This window comes from Platichthys flesus, chromosome 19 (genome assembly GCF_949316205.1).
Source record: "Platichthys flesus chromosome 19, fPlaFle2.1, whole genome shotgun sequence".
Taxonomy (NCBI): Eukaryota; Metazoa; Chordata; class Actinopteri; order Pleuronectiformes; family Pleuronectidae; genus Platichthys; species Platichthys flesus.
In genome coordinates, this window is record NC_084963.1 from 12,376,459 (window position 1) to 12,400,625 (window position 24,167).

General features: G+C 41.5%; 2 protein-coding genes across 6 annotated transcripts; one reads left to right on the plus strand and one right to left on the minus strand.

The window, feature by feature from the left end:
- Positions 1-5,227: 5,227 nt before the first annotated feature.
- Positions 5,228-13,889, plus strand: LOC133975535 (serine/threonine-protein phosphatase with EF-hands 2-like). Of its 2 annotated transcripts, XM_062413505.1 has the most exons (20): positions 5,231-5,809; positions 6,089-6,154; positions 6,255-6,397; positions 6,477-6,604; positions 7,245-7,299; positions 7,458-7,633; positions 7,768-7,882; positions 7,975-8,021; positions 8,101-8,267; positions 8,393-8,429; positions 8,976-9,125; positions 9,691-10,032; positions 10,158-10,343; positions 10,464-10,606; positions 10,699-10,805; positions 11,035-11,198; positions 11,313-11,400; positions 11,766-12,066; positions 12,509-12,696; positions 12,851-13,889. In XM_062413505.1, exons 5-18 carry the CDS (start codon positions 7,269-7,271, stop codon positions 11,948-11,950), a joined length of 1,938 nt encoding a protein of 645 aa, XP_062269489.1. In that variant the 5' UTR covers positions 5,231-5,809; positions 6,089-6,154; positions 6,255-6,397; positions 6,477-6,604; positions 7,245-7,268; the 3' UTR covers positions 11,951-12,066; positions 12,509-12,696; positions 12,851-13,889. The 2 variants fall into 2 exon arrangements, with proteins under 2 accessions (XP_062269488.1, XP_062269489.1); XM_062413504.1 differs by having other exon boundaries at positions 5,228-5,809; positions 6,255-6,604.
- Positions 13,890-14,266: 377 nt separating this feature from the next.
- On the minus strand, positions 14,267-22,785 carry nup54 (nucleoporin 54). 4 transcript variants are annotated; one of them, XM_062413087.1, is made up of 15 exons: positions 22,652-22,785; positions 21,537-21,644; positions 20,288-20,371; positions 20,068-20,103; positions 19,440-19,526; positions 18,884-19,042; positions 17,727-17,944; positions 17,444-17,631; positions 17,082-17,278; positions 16,912-16,966; positions 16,057-16,150; positions 15,805-15,912; positions 15,465-15,584; positions 15,140-15,250; positions 14,267-14,682 (listed from the first exon to the last, which is right to left on the minus strand). In XM_062413087.1, exons 1-15 carry the CDS (start codon positions 22,755-22,757, stop codon positions 14,554-14,556), a joined length of 1,800 nt encoding a protein of 599 aa, XP_062269071.1. In that variant the 5' UTR covers positions 22,758-22,785; the 3' UTR covers positions 14,267-14,553. The 4 variants fall into 4 exon arrangements, with proteins under 4 accessions (XP_062269071.1, XP_062269073.1, XP_062269072.1 ...); XM_062413089.1 differs by lacking the exon at positions 21,537-21,644; XM_062413088.1 differs by lacking the exon at positions 20,068-20,103 and having other exon boundaries at positions 22,652-22,784.
- Positions 22,786-24,167: the final 1,382 nt, after the last annotated feature.

Below are 24,167 nucleotides of genomic sequence, written 5' to 3' on the forward strand. Positions count from 1 at the left end.
ACACAAGCTGTCCATTCATTTCTGCACATGGGCAGTTATCAGTTTCTATCACAACTCCCTTTTCTGGCCTGATATTAAAGGCAGAAATCTCCCTTGATAAATATTTTACAATATAGTGTTTATTCAAGGACGGGACCTGGACAAAAGAAATGTACAACATAAAGTAATGATTGCTGAAGGTGATTCTAATATGTGAAAGTCAGAGGGAAAAAATTGAAAAGGCCTGGCAGCATTGACAGTTATGTGAGCCAGTTTGGACCATGAGAAATGGTCCAAAGTCCTGAGCTGCTCTCTCTTCTTCTCAGAGAGGCCTAAAAAGGGGCTAGAATGAAACGTTTCCATGCAGCCCATAATACCCAGTTTGAATGCTGCTCTAGATATTCAGCTAAGATAGCTAACAGTGCCAAAGGAATGCTCGGTTCGAGCTGATACAAGACTTGCAAAACTGTCTTTTGTAGCACATGTAGATCCAGGCAGTGTCTTCACTTTATTGTCCTAGCTCTCGGCCAGGACTGAACAATCCTCTAGTTCTTATAGTACACAGATAAAAGAAAACAGGGAAGTGGTCTGATTTCCTCAATTATTTTTATGTCATTCAAAATAGCTAAAGAATAGCAGCAGTAAAAAAAAGATCAGATCTGCATTCAAATTTAGAGGATTCTTTCCAGGCCTTGGCCCTGTCCCTCCACAATGTTTTTATTGCATAATCTTGCTAGCAACCACCAACCAACCAACGAATAGCCAACCAACATCCAACCAACCAACCAACCACCCAAACAACCAACAAACCAACAAACCAACAAACCAGTTAACCAACAGCCACCAAACCAACCAACCAACCAACCGACCAACAGCTAACAAACCAGCCACTAAACCAAGCAAGCAACCAGCCACCAAACCAACCAAGCAAACAACCAACCAACAGCCAACCAACTGCCAACCAGCAAACTTTTTATGAAAAGCTGAAATAAAAAAAAGAATGTTCTAAATACCTACATCTCAGTTAAATGAAGATAACTTTGTGCTATGAACCCCACTACATGTATCTGATAGTCATAGTCCCTAATAATTTCCCAGATTTATATTGCATAAATGCATATATCTGTTGCCAATCTTACTGGTTTCAAACATGGAATGCATTTAACAACAGTGTGTGGCTGCAGGCCTCTTGTCTTGTTTCAGATGTCTGTTGTAAGCAATTCTATAGAGGAGACACACCTCCTCTAAACCACTCAGATGATCTTATTCAATCATCAATCAACAAATGAACAATGGTCTGAAGACCAAACAATGAATACACATTTAGGTAGCAGAACTTGTTCATCTGTCGCATGCCAGTATTTACCTCACAACCCCTTACCCACCTCCAGACCACAGGATTAAATTACCTTACTGCATATTAAGGAGTTTAAACTGGCCCCTTCTCAACCAGCTCTACAGTATTTATATTATCAGAATCTAATAAAGTTCGGAAAGGTTGAAGTTTGGAGGTTTGGATTGTTGCCTTTGGACTTTTCCATAAACAAAGAACTGATTTATTTTTCAACAGTCAAATCTTTCATAACCCCAAAGCACTTGGTGACCTCGGTAAAATATCTTGGCATCATATCACAAATACGTGTTGAGATCTTGCCCAAGATGTCTGACATGTCTGAACAACATTGTGAGACTCTGCACCAAAGGTCTTTAATCAGCTCAGCTTCTCTATGCTGGAACACTCCTTTTAGTTCTCTAAAAACACTGCAACACAATTATTGCGGGTTTTTGTTGTTGTCAAGAAGTAAATCCTAACTAAATAAATCAACAAACCAACTGACCAACCAATCATTATACTGCTCACTTGATAGTACTTGATAAATATATTTATTTACTCCTTCATGATGAAGAACATGAGCACTGTAGTTATTTTGAATGTAATGTCCTGCTACTAAATAGTCACGAATGTGTAGTCATCCACAACTTAAACAAACAAATATATTTATTCTTTATATTTGAGTATATTTCCTAAAAACCTATATATCCAGATGTTTTAGTGCAGAGTTCAAGTACCCCTACAAAGATAGAAAAATATGCTGTTGACCCCCTCCAATAATAATAATACAAGAGAAATGCCTCAGAAAGATACTATACATGTATTATAAATCTTCAACAACCTTTTTTTTATGGGTTTTGTCGACTCTTATAACAATATACAGTATCCTCAGCCATATTGTTTATGAACACACACATGATTGAGCTCAGGCCTTGAGTACCTCAGCTCTCCCACGACTTCCTTGTGTGGTTACTGTGACGGTTTGAGGGAGGAGATGGACCCAGGATGCAAAGGTTATAACAAAAAGGGGATTTAATATACAAAAACGTCTTTAACAAGACAAAAAAAAAACAAGAACACTTACAAAAGTAACACTGGCGACAAGGCGCACTGAGAACAAGGAATGAGGAAGCAGAAGGAGCTGGTCGAAACCGCAGGAACAAACAAACCATCTCTCTCGACGTGTGGAGGAAACAACGAGTACAACCCGACACCAGACAAAGGGAAACAGAGGCTTAAATACAGAGCAGGAAGGCCGGGGCAATTACACCAGGTGAAACACATGAGGATTGGAGAGCACAATCAAAGACAGGAAGTGAGACACCGAGAAGCTGAAACAAGACAGTGAGAGCAAGGCTACAAAATAAAACAGGAAATAGAAAACACACAGACTGAAATTAACAAACTAAAATGACAGGACACCACAGTTACACTGGGGGAGTCAAAGCACACAGCAGCTGCTCCTGCATGGTGGGATCACAAAGAGCCTTTATGCACAGATGAAGGACTGCGGAGGATTCACGATGCAGACAACAGAGATGGCATTCTTGAAATATATTTCAACACACACAAACACAACCTGGGAGTTTCACAAGGTGTTTTTGGAAGATTGCTCCTTTTCATGGATGTTTAATCTTATATGGATTCATAAAAAAATCAAATAAAGCTGGGTTTAATGTAGGAGGACAGGACATTTTACTATAGAGATACATTTTGAAATACATATCAGTTCAACCAGATATTCATTTTATTAGTGCAGCAGCGGGACAAAATAACAGGAACAGGTATTACAATGTAATTCAATATAATACTGGTACAAATCAGCTAATGAGGAGTAAAGGGACCCAATGTTTTATAAGTCACAATAAAAGTTATTTATTGTGGAATAAATAATTACGCACGACTTAATAAATGAATTAAATGACACTAACAGACAGGAACCGGGTGAGTGGAAAGCAGAGTTATAATATCTATCTAAATTAAACCAAAGATGCAAATAGAGCCTATAGCTGAAATGTCCTGTATTAAAAACTTTGTAAATGGCATAATGCGTTGTTTCTGATGAGGTAATGTAGGGTCAGATTGTAAAAAGGCTCTGTGACTTTTCATAGGCTGCTATCAACAGAGTTCAATATTGCATCAGGGATTAGTTAATTATTAGTTATTTCAATAAATATCTTATTTCGACACCCTCCAGGAGGTTTAGTCTGAATTGTGTTTTTTTTCATCTACTTGTTAAATGTTCAGTGTGTAAGATTTAGGTGAAAGGGATCTATTGCCTGAAATCAAATATAAAATAATCCTATTGAGGTTTTCACTAAAGTTTGTTTAACTTAAATTGTACAAAATGTTGTTTTCTTTACCCTAGAATGGGCCCTTTAGATGTAAAGACTTTATATTTACATCGGCAGCGGGTCCTCTCTATGGAGGCCGCCATCTTGTTTTTTTTACAGTAACCCAGACTGGACAAACTAAACACTGTTTAGATTTTATAGTTTAGAGTGAGTTTATATTTACTGAAGACTACCACAGGTTAGGAAGGGGGAGGGGGGGGGGGGGAGGTGAGCAGCATTCTGCTGCAATATGCAACTTCACCACTAGATGTCCCAGAATTCTACACACTGAACCTTGTGCCAGCTTGCTCCAAGATGACAGTATCAACAATATTTAATTAAATAGAGAAGAGTGAGTAAAACAAAAAAAGTTTGAATTCGGAAAATATGAGTGAAAAATTAATATAAATATATAGTTAGTGCATTATAAATGAAATAAAAACATTGTTTATGCAGATGAATGAAGATCCAGTGCCTAAAGAAATAAGAATAGAAACCAGAATAAAATGAACAAGTTACATGTGACAGTGAAACTAAGCAATAGCTGCAGTAGGTAGTGATCGTCAAAGGAGTTATGAATATTGGATATTTCACATGATATTGAAATAATATAGTTAACAAGGTTGTACAAAAACTGCAGGACACTGCCAAAAGGGGTGAAAGGATGTTGTTTGTGTTAGGGAAGATCCTATTAACCTTAAGTGCAACTTCTTTTTTCTGAGCATCCTCCCTGATCCACTTGTTCCCCCGGCTGTTTTTGTGGACAGACACTTATGCCCACCATCTGTTTGGACATGTCAACAACCCTGAAAAACTAACTGGTCACAATCAAGGTCAAGCAGAACCAGAACACGGCCATCAGCATCTGCAGCTGAAGCATCTGAAGCTACATATTCTGCTGTGTTCAGAATGGACGAGTGAAATAAACAATGATTGCACATGATATGTTTTCAAATAATATTTATTCTGTTACCTACATCAGGGGTTTTCAACCAGGGGTCCGCGGCCCCCCTGGTGGTCCGCGACGGCATTGCAGGGGGTCCGCGAAATTTGCTTTGATATTTCAACACATTTCCAGATTACTCTTGAATATCATGAAAAATAAGAAAAATAAGAAAAATATGTCTAAAATAATATAAAAGTGATGAGGGGAACCTTGAAACCGGCTTAGGGCTAAAAACTGCCAGTAGTTTTCCCCTGTGCTTGTGTGATAAAGTTAGATGTAGAAGAGTGGTTGAGCTAGGTAGAAAAACTCTTAGGAGGTCTTGGAGATGTAGTTTGTATGATGGGAATTTTGATTTTCCCAAAAAGAAGGCCCAAAAGGGCAGATAAATAATGAAAATCTTAAATAAAACAAAAGAGTGAAAAACAAATACTTTGTAATGAGAAAAATAAATTGGCATAATAGCCAAAACAATTAATTGCAATAACTGTCAACTTTACCATGTTCGCTGGTTGAGAAACAATTTCTTAGGAGAGCTCTAGACACACAGGTTTTAAATAAAACAACATGGAAAACCAAATGTTAATACTTCCTTCTATCCACTTGTGCGCACACGCACACACACACATAGACACGCGCGCGCGTAGGCACATCAGTGGGCCGCGGATTACTTTCTAGTTAGAATGGTGGTCCCTGTGACAAAACCAGTTGAAAACCCCTGACCTACATGAATGCATGTATTGGGAATAGAAGGATCATTCTAACCAGTGCTTACTGGTCATGGAGATAGGGAAAGTAGAATTGCAGTAGCAGCTGTCATATTATTCACATTGATTCGACACAACCTGCTTTCAAAGCAGCTGCTGCCCTTTATCAGAGCGCTCATCTGTTTATTCAGCGTAGATGCCAGGCGTAGTAAGGTTTTAATCCTAATCCACTTTGCATGTTGTTTTGTTCAAGTGATCACAGGGTTTGTCCGAGACACCTCTCCCAGCAACTCATGAGCATTTTCACCAGTGTGTGTTTGTTTCTGACTTTTGTGAGTGTGTAGCTTCAGGGACGGGACATGCAATAGATTTACAGACACTGGGACAGGTGCGGCTGTGTGTGGGAAGTGGAAAAGTCCCACAGATGATTTGTGGCTGGAAAATCTGCAGGAGAAAATAAACAACGTGTCTGAGGGAGTGAGAGGAAGGGATGGAAAAAATGTAGCAAGGGCAGGTAAGGATGTTCTGATTTGAAAACATTCATTTCTTGACTAAACTAATGATTCTCTTCATACTTTTGCAATGATGCTGTAAGAAACAAAAATCCAGTAATTATAACTAATAACAATTAGATTTATTAAAATTATTCAAAATAGACATTCTTAACAACTTCATCTGAAATGAAAATGATAAAATTACGGGAAAATCGGTTCTACTGTTCTATTATTGCATTATTCACAGGTTGCAAAAACTCAAGGTCAGATATCTCACAAAGTATCTTTGTCTCTGACAGTGAAAACAAGGGTCATGGGAAGTGGCATGCGAAAATCGGAATTACGGCTGAAGAAATGTGACAGAGGTGCTCCCTTTATCCACAAACATTTTGTTGAATAGTCAAACAAAGTTTACCCTGAAATGTCCTGAACACTGAAATAATTGTCTCTTGTTCCCTTTTTCAGTGACCATCTCAGTTCCAGGTGAACATCAGTTTTATTCCCACATGTCTTTACACCTGTGTTTAAACCTAATGCATTATTTGAGTTAACTCACAGAACATCTGCATTCTCTATTCATTTTACTACGCTCTGTGAAGCTGCCACTGGTGAGTCTGACACAGTAAATGAAAGCATTGCAACATGACAGAGGAAGAGTAGCATTGACTCTCCTCTTCTCTTTCCCAGCAATCAGGGCGGCTCTGTTGATCCAGCGCTGGTACCGTCAGTACGTGGCCCGGCTGGAGGTGAGACGCAGGTGCACGTGGAACATCTTCCAATCCATTGAATACGCAGGAGAGCAGGACCAGATTAAGGTTTGCACATAAGAAAGATGAACTGATCCTTGATGTGACCATTTCACTAGCTGTAATCTGAGCCTTGCTAGCGTCATGGTGGATGAAAGACGATGGGAAACAATGTCCGTTCACCACTTTGCAAAATATCTGTACAACTACTGGATGGAAGGCCATGATTCATTCATGGTCTCCAGAGGATTGATGATAATGTGTGGGGTGATCCCTTCACCTTTCCATCTAGCACTAGCATAAAGCTGACATGTGTGGTTCATGGTGAAATGTTTGACGGACTGCAATGACACTCTACAGATATTCAGAGTCCATGGTGGATAAATCACTTCGGTGATCACCTGACTCTTTATCTGAAAGCACCAGCATGTCATGTTTTTAAATTCATCTACTAAGAAACTGGCTTAAATAGGAGCAACGGATCAGGCTTAAGAATCCGCAAATAAAAAGATGATTTATTTGTCATTAGAAAAAGAACAGTTTCCTCATGCACAATAGCACACTTTTACATATTAATTACCATCTAACCCTGACCCAAATTGTATTATTTAGCCTTGACTACACAGCCTCACACAGCTGCTGTCCGAGAAGCTTTTCACCCCTGACATTTTTCTTTCATTGTTTCATTTTCTCTCATCTCGTCCTACAGCTCTACAATTTCTTTGGCTTCCTGATGCACCACTTCACCCCAGCCAGCAGTGAGAGTAAGACAACGAAGATCTCAGCTCCTGTTCTAATTCAATGACCTTTCATCAGATAACTGACAGTCAGCTCGCCGCTGCTCAGGACCGCAAAGTGGCTTTCCCTTGCCGCAACTGAACCCACCTGCCTTCTCTCTCCCCTCTCTGGCTTTTTTACGCAGGAAACCTCATATCGCACATCTTTCGCGAGAATGAAATCTGCCACCACACAGAGTGGGAGAGGTATTTCTGCTGCGAGAGCGTCGAGGTGCCAGACAGCTATGCCGGCCCCCACCTGACCTTCCCCATGACCTTCTGCGAGGTGTCGAAGCTGGTGGAGGCCTTCAAGCACAAACAAGTAGGCACACGGGCACAGAAAGGTCACTCTGCTTTCTGTGCTTTTGGTTTCTGGTTTCAGCTTTGAAACCAGAAACGTATCTGCCTCTCTCTGTGGCACTGTTTATTCATACTTGATTCCTTTCCCCCCAGTAGCTGCTCCATGCTCGCTACGTTCTGCAGCTTCTCGGAGAGACCTGGAGACTCCTGAGAATTCTTACCAACATCAATCATGTCTCCACCTGCCATACGAAGGAGATTACCATATGCGGTACAGAGCAGCAGACCTTCCACAGACACACTTTGTCCCTTTATTTTCTCATACATTATTTTGATCATCAACACTTTATCGTTCCTCCCCAGGAGACTTGCACGGGCACCTCGAGGACCTGCTGTTGATATTCTATAAGGTGTTCACAGTATGCACATCAGCACGTTGTCAGTGAGCGATGTTAACCTTTATTAAGACCTCGAACTTGATCCGTCCAGAATGGTTTGCCGTCCTCCGAGAAACCGTATGTCTTCAACGGAGACTTTGTGGATCGGGGCAAAAACTCCTTGGAGATCCTGCTCATCCTGTTTGGGTTCCTGCTGGTCTACCCCAATGACGTGCACCTTAACAGAGGGAACCATGAGGACCACATTGTTAACATGAGGTACAGAGGACCATAGTGCTAGTAATACCGAGTAATGCTTCGCACAACTTTATACACCCAGCATTCTGTTTATATTCAACCTACAGGTGATGAATACACTAATCTGCTTATTTTGTATTCTCCAGATATGGTTTCACTAAAGAAGTTCTGGGCAAATACAGGGTAGGTCTTATTCATTTAGCTTTAACCACATTATTTAAGGACATCACTCTGTCTTCTATGGTGGAAGAACTATTTATCCTTTAATTCCCTAATAAAGTATTAGTTTGAGTAGTACCCTCAGTAAACCTGGAAATCTTTATCTTTGTGAGCTGTTTTTAAAGATTTATGAATTCCGAAAGGAACAAATGGCCATAGGTGCTACAGAAGTTATTTAGAGATGGGCTAGCATATTGCTGGTTTTGATATTTTTATGCCATTTACTAAGACTTTAGAACTATGCTAGTAGCTCTGTTTGGCTGCAAATGTAGTATAGTATGATATATAGCATTTTTGTGCCAGCATGCTACCATATCCTGATTTGCACTAAACACAAAGCATAGCTGAGGACAAGGTCATTAGTTTTGCAGGTATTTGATCATGAACCAAAACACTGGACAAACTGATATTTTAACCAGATCACCAAAGTTACTACAATTCAAAGAGCAACTAAAACTTCATGACAAAAGACACACAAATAAGATATTGAGTTCATGACTTGGTCTGCAGGTGCATGGCAAGAAGATCCTGAAGCTTCTCAAGAAGATCTTCAGCTGGCTGCCCCTGGCCACAGTGATCGATCATAAGGTCCTGGTAGTGCACGGAGGGATCTCCGACACGACAGACCTCAACATGATAGCCAGAGTGGACAGACACAAAGTAAGAGAGGACTTCGGCATCAATCAAAGGAGACATACTATGTTTTTTCTTCTGGTGCGCTATAGGCTTTTTCTCAGTAACTGTGTAGTTAAAAAGCCCAAAGTCCATTTCAGAAAACGCTGAGGCCCCTCAAAAAAAAGCTGGTGGTCCAGCTGATACTTCTGCACCATTTTTGATGTGCCAAACCTTCACATGCACGACAAACGGCTAGTCGGTCACGTCGACTTAACAAAGCAAAGTGAGAGAGGAGGCTGATTTTACATACACGTCCTGGAAGCGGTTGAACAATCACAACAGACTGGGTAATAACAGGAGGTGGGCTTTAAAGAGACAGGAGCTGAAAACCAAGTGTTTCAGACACAGGCTGAAAAGAGGAGCTGCAGCAATGAACATAAACTGTAACAGTAAACTGAGTATGTAAACAAAGTTAAAATTATTAACCTGAATATGAGTATGTCCCCTTTAATTTAATACATTTTGTGCTGCAAATCTCGGGATATTATCAGAACATTTCCCAGACAGATGTGTTTGTGTGATCAAGGTGTGTGTTTTTGAATTTGTGCAGTACGTGTCGGCCCTCAGGCCTCCGAAGACGACCCATCATGCAGTAAACGGTGGTAAAACCATGAACAACAATGACAGAGAAGCTAGTGGTCCAGTGGAAGCCAGGCGTCGAGTGTGCTCTTTTAGCCACCACCGCTCGTCGCCACCTCAGTGGTATAACCTACCTCGCCGCTCCCTGCACAACCTGCCAATGAGCCGTCAGCTCAGTTGGTCGGTGGAGGAGGAGCTCAAGAGGAGGCGCAGGCTGGCTGGGTTTGACCAGCCCTATGGTGAGCTGCAGAGATCTGACTCTGACCCAGAGTGCAGGGCGACAACAGAGACAGACGAGCATGAGTGGAAACAGGTAAAATTGGGGCAAGAAAATCCATCACACCAATTGTTTGGGTTGATGGAAACCATTTCTGACAGTCCTTCGCCAGGTGATTTGAAACATGCAGGGTTTGTCCCATATGTGGTTCATCCAACCAGATAGTGGACATGTTGTGGAGTGACCCCATGCCCCAAAATGGCTGCGTTCCCAATGAGGTGCGAGGTGGAGGCTGCTACTGGGGTCCAGACGTCACTGAGGAGGTGCTGAGGAGACACAACCTGCAGCTCCTCATCCGCTCCCATGAGTGCAAACAGGACGGCTACGAGTTCTGCCACAACCGCAAGGTGAACACAAACAGCCACACAGCTCATCGATTTTTGAAGGGAGAGATAAGTATGTGTAGCCTTGGACTGCTGCTACTGTTAATAAGTTAGCATTTACCAAGAGTCTTGTGTTGCATCCAGGTGCTGACAATATTTTCGGCCTCAAACTACTATGAGGAGGGCAGCAACAGAGGAGCCTACATCAGAATGGGTCCTGACCTGGTCCCACACTTCATTCAGTACCAGGCCAGCCGGACATGCAGAGAGCTCACCCTGAGACAAAGGTTAAGATAAGGATTTCACCGTTTGTTTTCCCAGTTGTTCCAAGTTATACAGTTGAATTCAATTGTTTTTTTCTCTTCGTGTTCCTTGTCAGTGTTGGCTGGACGGAGAGATCAGCGCTACGGGCCCTGAGGGAACAACTGTTTGTGCATAAGTCAGATCTCATCAGAGCTTTCCAGGAGTTTGATCCTAACAACACAGGTAAAGAATACACTGAGCAGTAAAGATTAATTTTAACACCCTGATATAAAACAATATAATGTCATTACTATCGACTGTAAACAAAGATGTACGACATGTCTCCAGTTTCTCTGGGGAGCAGTCTTGTTGTCCATCTTTACATACAGTCTGTTTATTACTAATTTTATAAGTGTATCAGGATGTAAAGAGTGGTTTAGTAACAATAACCTAGCTCTGTTACGTGTCTTAGGGATGATCAGTCTGAGGCACTGGGCCAGTGCCACAGAGAATGCGCTGAAGCTGGGTCTGCCCTGGAGGGTGCTCCGCCCTCAGCTTGTCAGCAGCACCCAGTACAATATGGTAGATTACCAGCAGTGGATAAGGGAGCTCTCCATCACTGAGCCCAAACTAGAGGTCAGTCTAACTTGATTGGAATCTGTGTGTGTGTGTGTGTGTTTTCTTCATTTGTTTCTCATCCTAGACACACAGAACTGCATAATAGTTATAAATGTGCCTATTCCATTACAGATATCTGACACCAGCATCCTGGAGACTATGTACAAGAACCATTCAAACCTGGAAACCATCTTTCGAATCATAGACACAGATCATTCTGGTCAGTAAGAAGCTCAGCCTAATTCTCAAACACACCCTCATTGGCTTTCTCTGATTTTTCCTGGCTTTCCTTCCATTGGCTGGGAATATAACACCCCTGCTTTTCTATGTGGTCTTACCACAGCGGTGTACCTATAAGAGATTGACATACTCCTCAGATACTAAAAAACGATTCACAGTGGAACGCATGCCTAAACAGGGCCTTAAATTATGATCCAAATCCATTGTGTATCTTTGGCCATATAGTGATACAACTAGAGATATACAGAACCACATGGAAATCCACACAATCCATGTTTGTATTTAAATCCACGCCCAATTGCACTGGATCATATCTATGACCATGGACTCCATGTCGCCTTGCAGGTTCGATCTCTTTCGAAGAGTTTCGTCAGACCTGGAAGCTGCTGAGCTCGCATCTGAAGACGGAGATCAGCGGCGAGGCCATCGCAGACCTGGCCCAGAGCATCGACTTCAACAAGGATGGGAGCATCGACATCAATGAGTTCATGGAGGCCTTCCGGCTGGTGGACCTCTCCTCACATACCTGAGAGGCTGGACCAGGAGCTGAAGCTGCTGTAGCTGCTGATCTGCTGCTTTGAGAACTGCCACAAATACACTGGGACACTCATCTGTGGGGATTCAGAACCAGTAGCATCTCATCTGTGTGAGCTGGGGGGGGGGGGGGGGGGGCTAACAGAGTGCATACTAGACCTTTTCTACCTCTTTACCTCTTAGACTGTTGGCTGATCAAATTATTTTACAATATGCATTTTTCAATCATGTTTATCCAAGAAGTGTAAGGTATACATTTTTTTTGAGATTGTGCAAAATTTCTGGATTACCTGTTTAGTTATGTAATAAAAAAAACATAAAATACATGATCCTGTCTTTGCTCCTATATTACAGTCATCACACCCATAATGACTCCGTTCACTTTTTGTTTATTATTTTACATCTGATCCTTAATGTAGTTTATTGTTGCCATGGGGACCATGCTATCAGCCTCCACGAGGAAAACGAAAAAGAGGAAGAAGAGCCGTCATCTTGCCGTCGTTGCTGCCGCTTTGTTCTCAGGTGGAAACAACTTTTGGCTTTCTTCCACCCAGAGCATTGAGGAGAAGATGCAGCCAAACCACAGTTAAGCTGAAGAGAAGCAAGAGAAGCAAGAGAAGCCCAATAACGACACCTTTGACGTGAGGGCACAGCTGAAAGAAGTGACGGTGGACAGAGAGGAGAGTTTGACAGACGTAGTGGAGCTGATTTTTTAGAGAGGCCATGTTGAGACAAACCAACAGTAAGTTATGCATCTTTGACTGGAAGCTAATCTTATTACTGTCGCTTACCTTCTTTCCTTACCAGTTTTTACCTGTTCTGATATTCAGCATGATCACTGTTGACTGTGTTGAGTTTGTCTGAATAAAGTGTCCTCATTGTTTCCATCTCTTCAGGTCCAGAAGGAGGCAGGAGTGATCAGATGCAGGGACGAGAGGGTCCCTGATCAACTGAAGAGGAAGCTTGTTAAGGGGAAAGCTTCCCGTCGCTCAGTCGGCACTTCACATTCAGTGTCAGTGGGAACTCCTCCACTTCATCAGCCAGGATCTGGAGAAAGTCCCAGCGAAGGAAGTGATGGAACCTCACTTTGGACAAATGGATGCTCTCTCCAAGCAGGAGAAGACGTCACACAGGATTATTCTCTAACTGAGAAAAACTGTTGACGTGACAAAGAGTGAGTCCTCCGGACCGACCAGCTGTGGAGCTCCAGACTGAAGGTTCAACCTCAGGCGGCACCATCCCGCCAGAGCCCACTGTGAAAGTCGTCACATAGCCGCAACCAATCAGTGAACAGACTGAACCCACTCTTATTCCTTAAGCAGGGGATCAGTCACAGAGCAGGAGATGGAGACACTGTCTGACTTCATTACTCACAAATATCTTAACAATGGCAGCATTGAAGACGCCAGGAACACTTTGATAGAACAAACTAACTCCTTTGTGCTCCACATCTATGTCAGGTCTGTTTTGGATCAGACATTCAACTGAATGTTGACCACAGGGATCCTGGAGTAGGTGGTTAACAGGCTGGAGGACAGTATGGAAACAACTTTACATCGATGAAGAGGTTCCTGATATTCCTGTTCTGCCTCTCTGAGGTGATCAAGCCTGTGCCTCTTGAGGCGTCTCCTGTGATGTGTCGTACCTCCTCAATAAATCAGCAGAAATGTATTCATGTATTCATATTATTCAATTAAGTAATTTTTAACGCTTAACTGGGTCAAATCTTCCCAACATTCAGTTGTCAAAAATGATATTTTATGCCTTCAGTATAGATTTGATGAGTTTTCACGATTTTAAGGACTAAATAGTTCATTGAGAAAAGTTTTAACTAAAAAGAACAAAATACTTAAATGTGGCAACAAAAATTAGAATTCACAGCAACGTATGGGTGTGTTGTCAATCCATTACTTGATATTAGTTATTACTGTTATTTTGTGGTCTTGGTTATTTGAAGTATAACAATACAGTATAACAACTACTTCACCAAATGTGTAAGTTTACTTTCTTTCTACCTGTGGTCTCAACACCAGCATGTAGCTCAGACCCTTAGGAGGGGGATGACCCTTCTGCGTGAGGTGATATTATCCATCCTTGAAAGCTGCTTAATAAGTTCAACTGCCAATCATTCTCTCACACGTGTGAGGACGTGAGCCCAGGACATGAATCCTATCAACTCAAGCCCTGCTTTGATGAGGTGTTGGAAAGGGTTAGCCTCCTGACGTAAACACAGCGACGACAACTGCAAATGTTTACAACCTTCCGAATAAAAACAAGTATATAGATGAGGAAAGAGATGAAGTGAGAGACTATTTTTCAATGTAAATGAAATTTTAATAATATTCTAAACAGCATAAAAAAGGAAATACAAAGATGTATTTACAATGTTGTCAATCATGACACACTCAATCCCACGTCTTGTTTAAATGACGGCATACGTATAGTCGCATATCCTTAATCTGATCAGCCATAAGGGAAGCCAGCTATTATTAGATGTTGAGTCTTTACCTTAAGCTGGTACAGACAGTAGGACCTGTCCTGAGTAATTACATTAAACAGATCTTTCTATGGAAAATGTTCAGATGCCCTTTGTGTAGAATCAGCTCAGGACGCCTCCTCTCAAGTGCCCACTGTCGCTCAGCCCGTGCTCGATAAGTTTGATGTCCTCCAAGTCGTCTTTGATGACGCTGATCAAATGACTTAAACCGTCCTGCTGCTGCTTCAAGTGCTGAGAGTGAGAGAAAAGTCAACAGTGGTTCAGTTGAGGCCAGAACCTTTTTATAAAATACATTATAGATGATTGTGGAGTGTGAGGTATGTCACATGATTGGAGCAGCGCCGCTCAAGCTGGCTGCCTGAACTAGCTAGCAAGCATCGCTCCACATACTGTATCCCATGAGGGGAGGGTTAGGGTTAGGGTTAGGGTAAGGGTAAGGGTTAGGGTTAGGGTTAGAAAAAGTGACATTTTTATTGGCTGTTACTTGAATATACACCAAGTCCTACAACACCAGAACCTATAATGACACTTTAATCACCCATAGCACAAACTGGATGTCACTTGCACAATGAAGGTAATTAACATTCAAGGAACCGCTGCTCTTTTTAACTTTCAGCAGCTTTCCTTGGAATAACTTGATAAATACAGACCATAGACAGGACTAATGGGATGATAAAAATAATCTCACTTGTTTGATTTCTCTGAGAAGGTCTGCATCTACACTGTAGCGCTCCTCCGATCTCACTGCTCCAAAGTGGTTCTGCATCCGGATCTGCGACATTAATTCATTCAAACGACCCTGGAAGATAAGAAAAAATTAGTACTATGATCTCCAACAGCAGCACAAAGCCCAACAGCATTCTCAAAATATATTGACACTTTACTGATTGTGTGACTGCAGTATTGTGTACTTAATAATAGCCTTTCAAGAGAAAAAAGCCTGATTAATGAATAAAAATATCAGTACTTGATGCAGAGTGAACTAGAAACTGCTACAGGTTAGAAACACTTGCCTTGAACTGTGTGGGGGCATTGAGTTCAGACTGAATCGTGTCCAGCTGCACCCTGAGATGCTCCTCATCCACCTGGATAGCGTAACCACTTTTTCTCTGAATCTCCTGTTTAATCAGCACCTGCCAAGAAAACAGCAGAGGAGGAGGAAGAGGAGGAGAGATAAATATGTATGAATGATTGAAGCAGAAAAGATAAAGAAGACGGTACCAGGGCCTTCATTCAAACCCTGTGAGGTCATCATGGTAGTCGACACAATTCATCTTACCAATCTTGGAAAAGAAGAGGCAGCAACAGCCAACAAATGTTCACAGAATCAAGTTAGAAAAAAGAGGCGATTACCTGCAGCACTCTGTGAGAGAGGTCCATCAGTTTCCTCTTGTACTGGGCGATCTTTGCTACTGTGGTGGCCTGGTTCTTCTGCAGATCACTGATGTCATTGGAGATTATCTGTAGGGCCATACATGCATGTGTGTTCATGAGTGAAAAGAGGGAGGACGTTTTCTCACAGATTTTAAATTGTATTCACCGTGTCCAGTGCCTTTTCCACTCAAGATTTAGAGAAGTAAGCAGCAGAGTTTTCACTTGACTTACATCCACTCTTGTCTGATGCTGTTTGGTCATCTGGTCCTGGGTCTGCAGTCTGCGAAGGAGCTCCTTAAAACCCACCATAGGAACTGGGATTAACCTGAAGAAAAACACCACAAGACTCTTAGTGATAAAATGCGGCTGCAGCTTTTCATTGACTGGATTTCATGGTCTAAGGACCATTGGGCAGGCACCATATAAGAACAATCAAGGGTGTTAAACACTATTTTAATACTCTAGTCTATATCATATTCCTGTTATGATATTTGGCATCAAGTGGAGTTAACATTGCTTTGAACCATTTTGGGTCAAGCATCGCACCCTGCCAAGTCTTATGATGCAAATTTTGATTTGTGAATACGGGCTATACAAATAAATGAAAAGCAGGGAGAGAGCGGGGGAAGACATGTAGCAAAGCGCTGCATGTCGGAATCGAACACGGGCCGCTGCACAGACGTGAAGCCTCATTGAAATCAGCCCTTAAAGGAAAATTCTAGTGTTTTTAATATGGGTTACTCTGATAACTGTGGTCATTCTGACTGTGCGTCAAACCAGTGGTCCAATGTCTGATTAAAGCTCTGTTTGGACACTAGTTTGATATATGTGAAAATATTTCTGATAACTATACATTTCTTTGGGAGGTTTTAAGATACTGGAACTGCTTGATCTGGTTTCCAGTATGGTGTCTCGCTTAACACATTTTATTTTGTAAAGCGGTGTCATAGGACATACGATTTTGATAGGGTGATTAAAAGAAGCAACTGGAAGATTTCAAGAAACTCAGTTTTTTGTTTTTTCTGTTCTCCCCTCTACACATTATTCATACACTATGGCCTGAATATATTTTCTTAATTGACTTACTTATCTGGTTCAGGGTTGTCTACCTTGGCCTGCTCCCAAATGATAGGGTCCACTCCTAATAGGAAGAGACAAGATCTTGCTTACAATTCAAGATGCAATAAATCACAGACCAACATTTTGTTGAAACAGTGAGAGGACGACAGGAACATGTGTACGAATAACACTTGTACCTGCAGGAGCATTTTGCAGCAGCTGTTTGAGCTGTGCTGGAGACAACTCTGTGCGTGTGACCGACATGGCCACTCCGATCTGTGAGAGCTGGACCTTGACGTTGTTCTGCTCCAAAAAAACGAAGAGTGTGCTGGCGGGGATCCGCTTGGAGGTGCCATTAAGGGAACGCTCCACCACGTAAATGATCACCTCGGTCCTGGGGGACAGGGGACACATCAAAGAAGACCCCTCGTAAATAATGAGCTGATATTAATCCAAATTTGTCTAATATTGTTTCTGAAAAATCCCCATTAAATTGCATTAGTGACGTGGAAACCATATGTGTAGAAGCAGTACCGTTTGACATTTTATAAACACCTACTGGTCATTCGGCAGGGCTTTGACACCATCCACATTGACAGTGAGTGTTTGATTGTTTCCCAGCACCTTATGGATAGACTCCACCAGGTGCTGCTGCTGCACTCGTACATCAGCTTCCTTCCTAGCGAGAATCAAAACCACTAAACCATCCTCATCCTTGCTGACTGGAACACAGCTATAGCCCACTGCCTAAGAAACACAAGACACAGACCACTACCATGTTATTCAACCTCAAATGAACCAAAGAACACTTGCAACTTCTCTAGTGAACTCCTTCTTTTTACCTTGAACCTGCAGAATGGGTTCTCCTGGGTGAAGTCCACAGGTGGGTTGTTGTTGCTGTAGTAGCCCTTCCCGGTGCCCCAGTAAGCCTGCAGCTGGTTCCATTTGGCCAAGATGGAGTCACGCTCATCTCCCAACAAGGTGGGCGCTGACAGTGCGGTGACCTGCTGGTAAAGCTGAGTGGGCTGAGGCTGACTCTGCTGCTGGCCAAACAAGCCTCCTGATGCAGTGGAAGAGATGTAGAAATATATTATCTGAAACAACATAATGTCTATGTACTATTATCTTTTATTGCTGGATTAATATTTTATTGAACTTATAACCCTATTTTCTCAAGCAAAGGTCAGAAACAGCATGTCTAAGATGCATGGTAAATGTCTGTATGAAGTCCAAAACTGACTCAAATAAATAAAGAAAGTACAATTCAATTATATTTCCACAATGTTTATTATTAATATTCACATTAAACTGGATGGTACTCTAATAATAATAAAAAAACTACAAATAAACATTATTTTCTTGTTTAAAGTAAAATAAGGTTTCCATTTAAAAACAAAATAAAGAGCTTTTGAAAAAACATAAAATAAAATGCTTAATTCTAGAAGTAAAAAAAAGATTTAGTTTGAGTTTCCCCTTTTCTTCTTTTTTCTAAATATATAACAACATGAACCATATGAACAATCTTAACAAATAATAACGAAACAGCTTTAACGTTTCTGTTATACAGCGAGAGAAGTAGAATCTAGTGTGTGCGGCCAGGATTTAGTACCGTAAAAATGAAAAAAGCTGCACATGTTAAAATAAGACTACCGTAAATACAGGAAAAGTTGCCAGAATAAAATAGAATGCTGCGTCAAAATCTTAAAATAGGTCTGAGTCTGTATAGAACAGCGTCCGGGTCCAGATGCGGACTGTGGTCCACCTATTGGTGGCCTATGCTCTACTGGTGAATCCATGTTTTGTCTAGGCAGGGACACCTTCTTTACGACGCGTTGACGCCAGAAAGCAATTCGGCGTATTCACATAGTCGATGACATCACCGCGTCGCCCCATAATTATTAGCCTTTGCTTGGATTTAAAATGCGAGATTACAAACATTGGTCATTAGCATGTTTAAATCTTGACACTAAAAGTGGTATTGGGAACTTTGATCTCTTACCTTGCTGCTGCTGGGTTGGCTGGATATTAAAGCCTCCAAACCCTCCAAGACCAGATGTTCCTAAACTCGTCCCAAATCCTGTTGTCCCGGGCGCGGTTGCAGTGCCAAGCCCAGAGGAGAATCCAAAGCCTTTGTTCTGTGTGTTACCAAACAGGCCTCCTAAAGAGAAGTGTGGTCCAGCACAGTGAGAAAACATAATCCACTGTCTACAGAAAGAAGCTGCCGGTTTTGCTGAAGGATCACTGCAAACGGACTCATGTTGGGGTGGAGTGAGTGAGACATCTAGTGGAAGCTTCTATACATGTTGCCATTTAAATTAAAAGCTGAGCATGAGGCAGTAAGCAACATTTTGGGAGAATGGTCAAGAAGACTGAGGGATCAAATATTGCATTCTTGGAATGGTGTCCTAAGACCTCTGCCAGAGAGGGTAGCGTTTTCGTCCGTCTGTCTGTCAGCAGGATTACGCAATAACAATAATTTCCATGATTTAACCTTTTCTAGTCTCATTATATCTTAAGGGGTTATGTTGAATTAAAGACATATGAAGGAAGCAGACCTGTCGTGTTGGTGGGAGCAGCAAAGCTAAAAGTAGACCCTGGTGCAGCAGCAGTGGTTGCAGTCGCTCCAAAGCCACCGAATGTGCCTGATAAAACAGAGCAGATCAAGCGAAATGAGACAGAAGACGAGACACAAGAAGAGGCGAGAGAATGACAGAATGAAATTGCAGACTATTTGATGTCAGTAGAAGTAGAAAAATAATCATATTTCATTTCATAAAAAGGAGAAGTGAATTTTCTTTCCATTTCCTACTTGATACTTTTCTTCTGTCTTACATTTACAGTGAAAATTGAGTGGCTATCAACAGCAATCAAATTAAATTGGTGCATCATTTAAAATTGTGTCTCTTCATGCAAATGGAAACAACAATGCATCATGTGTGATGAGATAAATCACTGAGTGAGATGACAAATCACTGCACCAGAGACGTGAATATGGATGGAAATGTGTGTTTACAGGCACAGACGGTACAGAGTAATCAATCAAAGGTCATCTACCTGTGCTAGCCAGGCTATTACCAAAATTGAATACAGTGCCAGTGGTGGTTGCTGTACCAAAGCACCCCACATTAAAGCTGATTGCTGCCGGGTTGGCATTTAAACCAAACCCCCCAAAACTAAACCCACCAGCCGTGGTGTTTCCAGCTCCCAGCCCCCCAAATCCTGCAACCAGTGCAGGCAGGCAGCAAGAAAGAGAGAATGACATGGAGGAGTAGAGGTCAGGTCATCAGGAATAATAGGGGCTTAGTGACTGTAAACAACAGTTGTTAAGTGCCTTAAAAAAGATAGAGCTCAAGAATAACATCAAACCCACATGCTTTATAAATAACTTTGTACGGTATCTTACCAGTGTTGGTGGAGCCAAAACCAAATCCGGTGGCTGGTGCAGCAGCAGTGCTGGTGGCTGCCCCAAATCCAGGGGCTGTAAGAGCTTCAGAGAATACACATTTTCACTTGAGTGCAACTAGTGAACATTGTTTTGTATTGGCAACAAAAATAAATGGGCAACATCTGATATGAAAAGCTGTTTCGCTTCGTACTGTTTCTACTGTGACAGATATTATGCTGTATTATACCTTAATACATTCATGGTCTCGCTCTTCTTATCTTTTGTTAAGGCCAAATATTATATTGCAAACCACAATTATGTTCTTAATCTAATATTAATATCTGATTTTACAATTATTGAGAATATGCATTTATTTTAGACTAAAAACAGGACTGATGAGGCTTTGCAGAGATGCCCATCTAAATCTTCAATATGAAGCCCTTGTACAGAACGGGTATAAACATCTGTTCTGGGTGATCACATCATAAGAAGACAGCTTTTATTACATGTGTTTACATCACACTAAAATGTGTCCTGAATGTGTCTCTTGTGGCAACTTGTGATCGGATCTCACATGCTCAATATGCAAATAATTACGTCTGTCATTTGTGTTAACAGAGACAAAAGGACATTGTTTTTATGCAGCCTTAGCTGACAGATGTGTCCAATGACAATGTTTCTGTGTGTGTGGACACAAGAAGGAGAGAGAAAGAGCGAGGAGGGGCTGAATGAATCTCTGGCAGCTTTGCTACGAAGAAACACTTATGTAAGGAAATCTATCATTCTATTCTGGCCATAAACAAATGAACGTAAGGAAACTGAGAAGCGTAAAATACATTTGATTCATTGTGTAACTGTAGAGGGGCAGAGGACGTCAGCTGAGTAGGTTATCATTCATATGCGGCCCAGCACGGATTTTGCGTTTACACAGTGAAAAGAGTGAGGCCACATGGGTCCGACACCAGCCCCTTAATGTAGTCTGAATGATCAGACCTCCGGATGCATTGAGGACACGGTTGGGTGCAGTAAGACCATAAGTTAGATCTGACCACTTCAGATCAGATAACTCAAGATGGCATCTGACTCAACTACACATCTGGTTAACTCCCAACTGCTACCAATGGTCTTTGACCCAGTGGCTCAGACAGCACCACTGGTATGTCTCTCCAGTGACTTCTGATCGCCATGCAGGCCGTGATGACGACGGGTCACAAGGGAGCGGAGGAACCTCTGGCAGTGAGGATCAGGATCAGGGAAGTGGACTTACTGCCAAATCCGGATGAGGCTGTGGTGGTGGTGGCTGAGGGGCCAAAGCCAAACGCTGTGGATGCTGTGGTCTTTGCACCAAATGAACCGAATGAAAACCCGGGGGCGCCTTTGTAGGGAAACAGAGAGTGCTGTGAATGCTGGGATTTCTAGGACAGTACAGCTACAGTGCAGCGTTACACTCATCACTATAAAATCTACAACAATCCTTTGCTTAAATTGATAATTGACATTAGCTCGTTAGCAAGTGGCAATAAGTGTATTTGCTGCTCGTCTTTAATTGTTCGTTGTTGATTGTGAATGTTTCTTGTTTCTCAGGTCTCTCTTGGAAAAGAGACCATGGTCTCAATGTGACCGCCTGATTAAATAAAGTTTAATTCAACACCTTTTCTAAAATTAACATATATTCGTTACCCAGCCTACTTTAAAATGACATTGTCTAACATGTGTGGCCTTCACAAGAACACAGATGATGCTGTGGGTTCTGGGTGTTCTGAGACAGTGGAGCTACTGCAGGATTCCCCTAATCAATAACAAACATTAGCTCACATTGATAAACACTAGCTCGTTAAAGAGTGATTGCAAAAAAACAGCTAAGCTAACGATGTAAGAATAACAATAAAAATACATGTTAACTAGCTTACTTTAACACAACGAGTAACAACAAATGAGTCCTTCACAAGAGCACAGATGATGCTGTGTGTTATACGACTGTCAGTTGATCACTTCGCTCATCTTTTTCCAATCAACCACAAACGCTACGTCACATTGATAAACACAACTCGTAAGCTTCTGCTAACCACAACAGCGAATAATGTATGGATAATAATAATAATAAAAGCTAACTGGTCGACTTTAAATTGAGAAGGAGCAACTACATGTGTGGTTGTACAGTAAACTTGACGTGTCGTCACATCGCAGCGAGCATTCCCCGTGGAGTTTATCATTAGCCGGTAGCTGATGCTCATGCTACAGCAGCTCGATGTGAGCTAATGGCTAACTGTTTACATTTACCGTTAATGTAAACATACCGGAGCGACGCCCCCTTCGCGGTCAAAGCGGAGCTTATCTCCAGCCTCATTGAAATACTCTCAAATGTATTTAAAACCCACTCACTTGCGGCTGTGCTGCCAGCGGCACCGCCAAAATTAAACGCCATGTTGACTGTCACCGGAAGTAGTTCTTCTTCTTCTCTTTCCTCTTGAGTTGATGCAATTACCATTCACTGAATCAGCGACCTCTGTGGTCAGGGTGTGAGAGGTGTCCACAAGCTACAGCAGGGGTCAGCAGCACCAGGGCCCGCACGCGCCTTTATGTGGCCCTATAAGAAGAAGTGTAAGTGAGGGCCCCGCTGCCTGGGCACCACCAATACTGTTGATTATTGTCAAGTTTAAATGACAGCTTTGTTGATCTGACCGAGGCAGTGAGAGCTGATTGAAGTATTCAGCAGTAGTTGGACAAATAGTTATAAAACATATTTTTGAGTATAGTAACAAATGACATACAAAGAAAAAACATTTCAAGCTTTCTTGTAGGATATTTCAGGGCTCCTCTGTGTCCTCTAGTGGCCACAGAGGCACCATGTAGGGGTTGGCTCTGTACTGTAGACTGAATGTTACAGGTTCAGTGTGTAATGTTTAAGTGAAAGGGAATTATTGGCAGGAATTGAATATAAAGTAATCATTGAGAGGTTTCCACAAGTTTGTGATCATCTAATTGTACGAATTGTTGTTTCTTTACCCGAGGATTGGCCCTCTATATTTAAATACTTGATAGTTAAATATTTGTATTTGTTTTACAATTAAACTGTTCTATAAATGAGGCTGTGAACATGAACAAACCCCTTCTAAAAACCTCTAGATTATAGAAATGAATGCAACTCGAAGATTTGATATGTAAGAGCTACAGAAGTGGAGATTTTGAGTTTGATTTAATTTTCATTATGATAAATTAACCTTCAAATATATATGTATTCCTATGTTCATACATCTTTAGAGAGAGAAGAAGACACTGCTAATGTTTATGGCGAAACATAAATTTCACCAAAAAAAAACTGCTTTACATCCGATGCAATACTGACATCCTAGCAGACAAAGCTAATGACTGTTTACTTCCTCAATTAGGGTCACAAGGGTGATCATTATGACACAGCAACTGCCAGCGGGAAAATGTAGGGTAACACCAAATAATGATTATAGAAACACTTTTTTATTCTGCTGTGTATCTTGAATGATTCTGCAACCTTCAAATATATTCCATTTCCCAGCTCCTTTTTTAAACCGCCCTTAATCACAGAAATCATTTATAATGAATCCACAATCAAACTTGTGCAGCAGTAGAGAATGTCTGATGGTGCAATACTGTGCTGTGTGTAGCACATCTTTGTTTAGGCTCATGTAGACAGGACTTCAAGCTGAAGCTGGGAATTGTTCAATGTCCGACATGTCATGTTGATTCAGGTGAGCTGATGAAACTTGATCAAATCTATAATTACTTGAAAAATGACTTAAACTATATCATTACAATACAGTAAAGACTTTAAACAAGTATCTCTCACTACCTTTCCTATGTAATCATATGGATTTCTAACGGCTATCTTCACAACAATGAGCATAAATGATGAAAACACACA

Bases quoted from the DNA above. Each gene is read 5' to 3' on its own strand.
- LOC133975535 (XM_062413504.1), top strand. From the start codon at position 6,416: ATGAAAGCATTGCAACATGACAGAGGAAGAGTAGCATTGACTCTCCTC. The intron at 7,634-7,767 runs GTAGGCACACGG...TCCCCCCAGTAG, and splicing joins AGGCCTTCAAGCACAAACAA to CTGCTCCATGCTCGCTACGT. The intron at 10,607-10,698 runs GTTAAGATAAGG...GTTCCTTGTCAG, and splicing joins GAGCTCACCCTGAGACAAAG to TGTTGGCTGGACGGAGAGAT.
- nup54 (XM_062413087.1), bottom strand. From the start codon at position 22,757: ATGGTAATTGCATCAACTCAAGAGGAAAGAGAAGAAGAAGAACTACTT. The intron at 17,632-17,726 runs GTAAAAAGAAGG...TGTGTTTCTTAG, and splicing joins ACCCATTCTGCAGGTTCAAG to GCAGTGGGCTATAGCTGTGT. The intron at 17,279-17,443 runs GTAGGTGTTTAT...CCTGTCCCCCAG, and splicing joins AAAGCCCTGCCGAATGACCA to GACCGAGGTGATCATTTACG.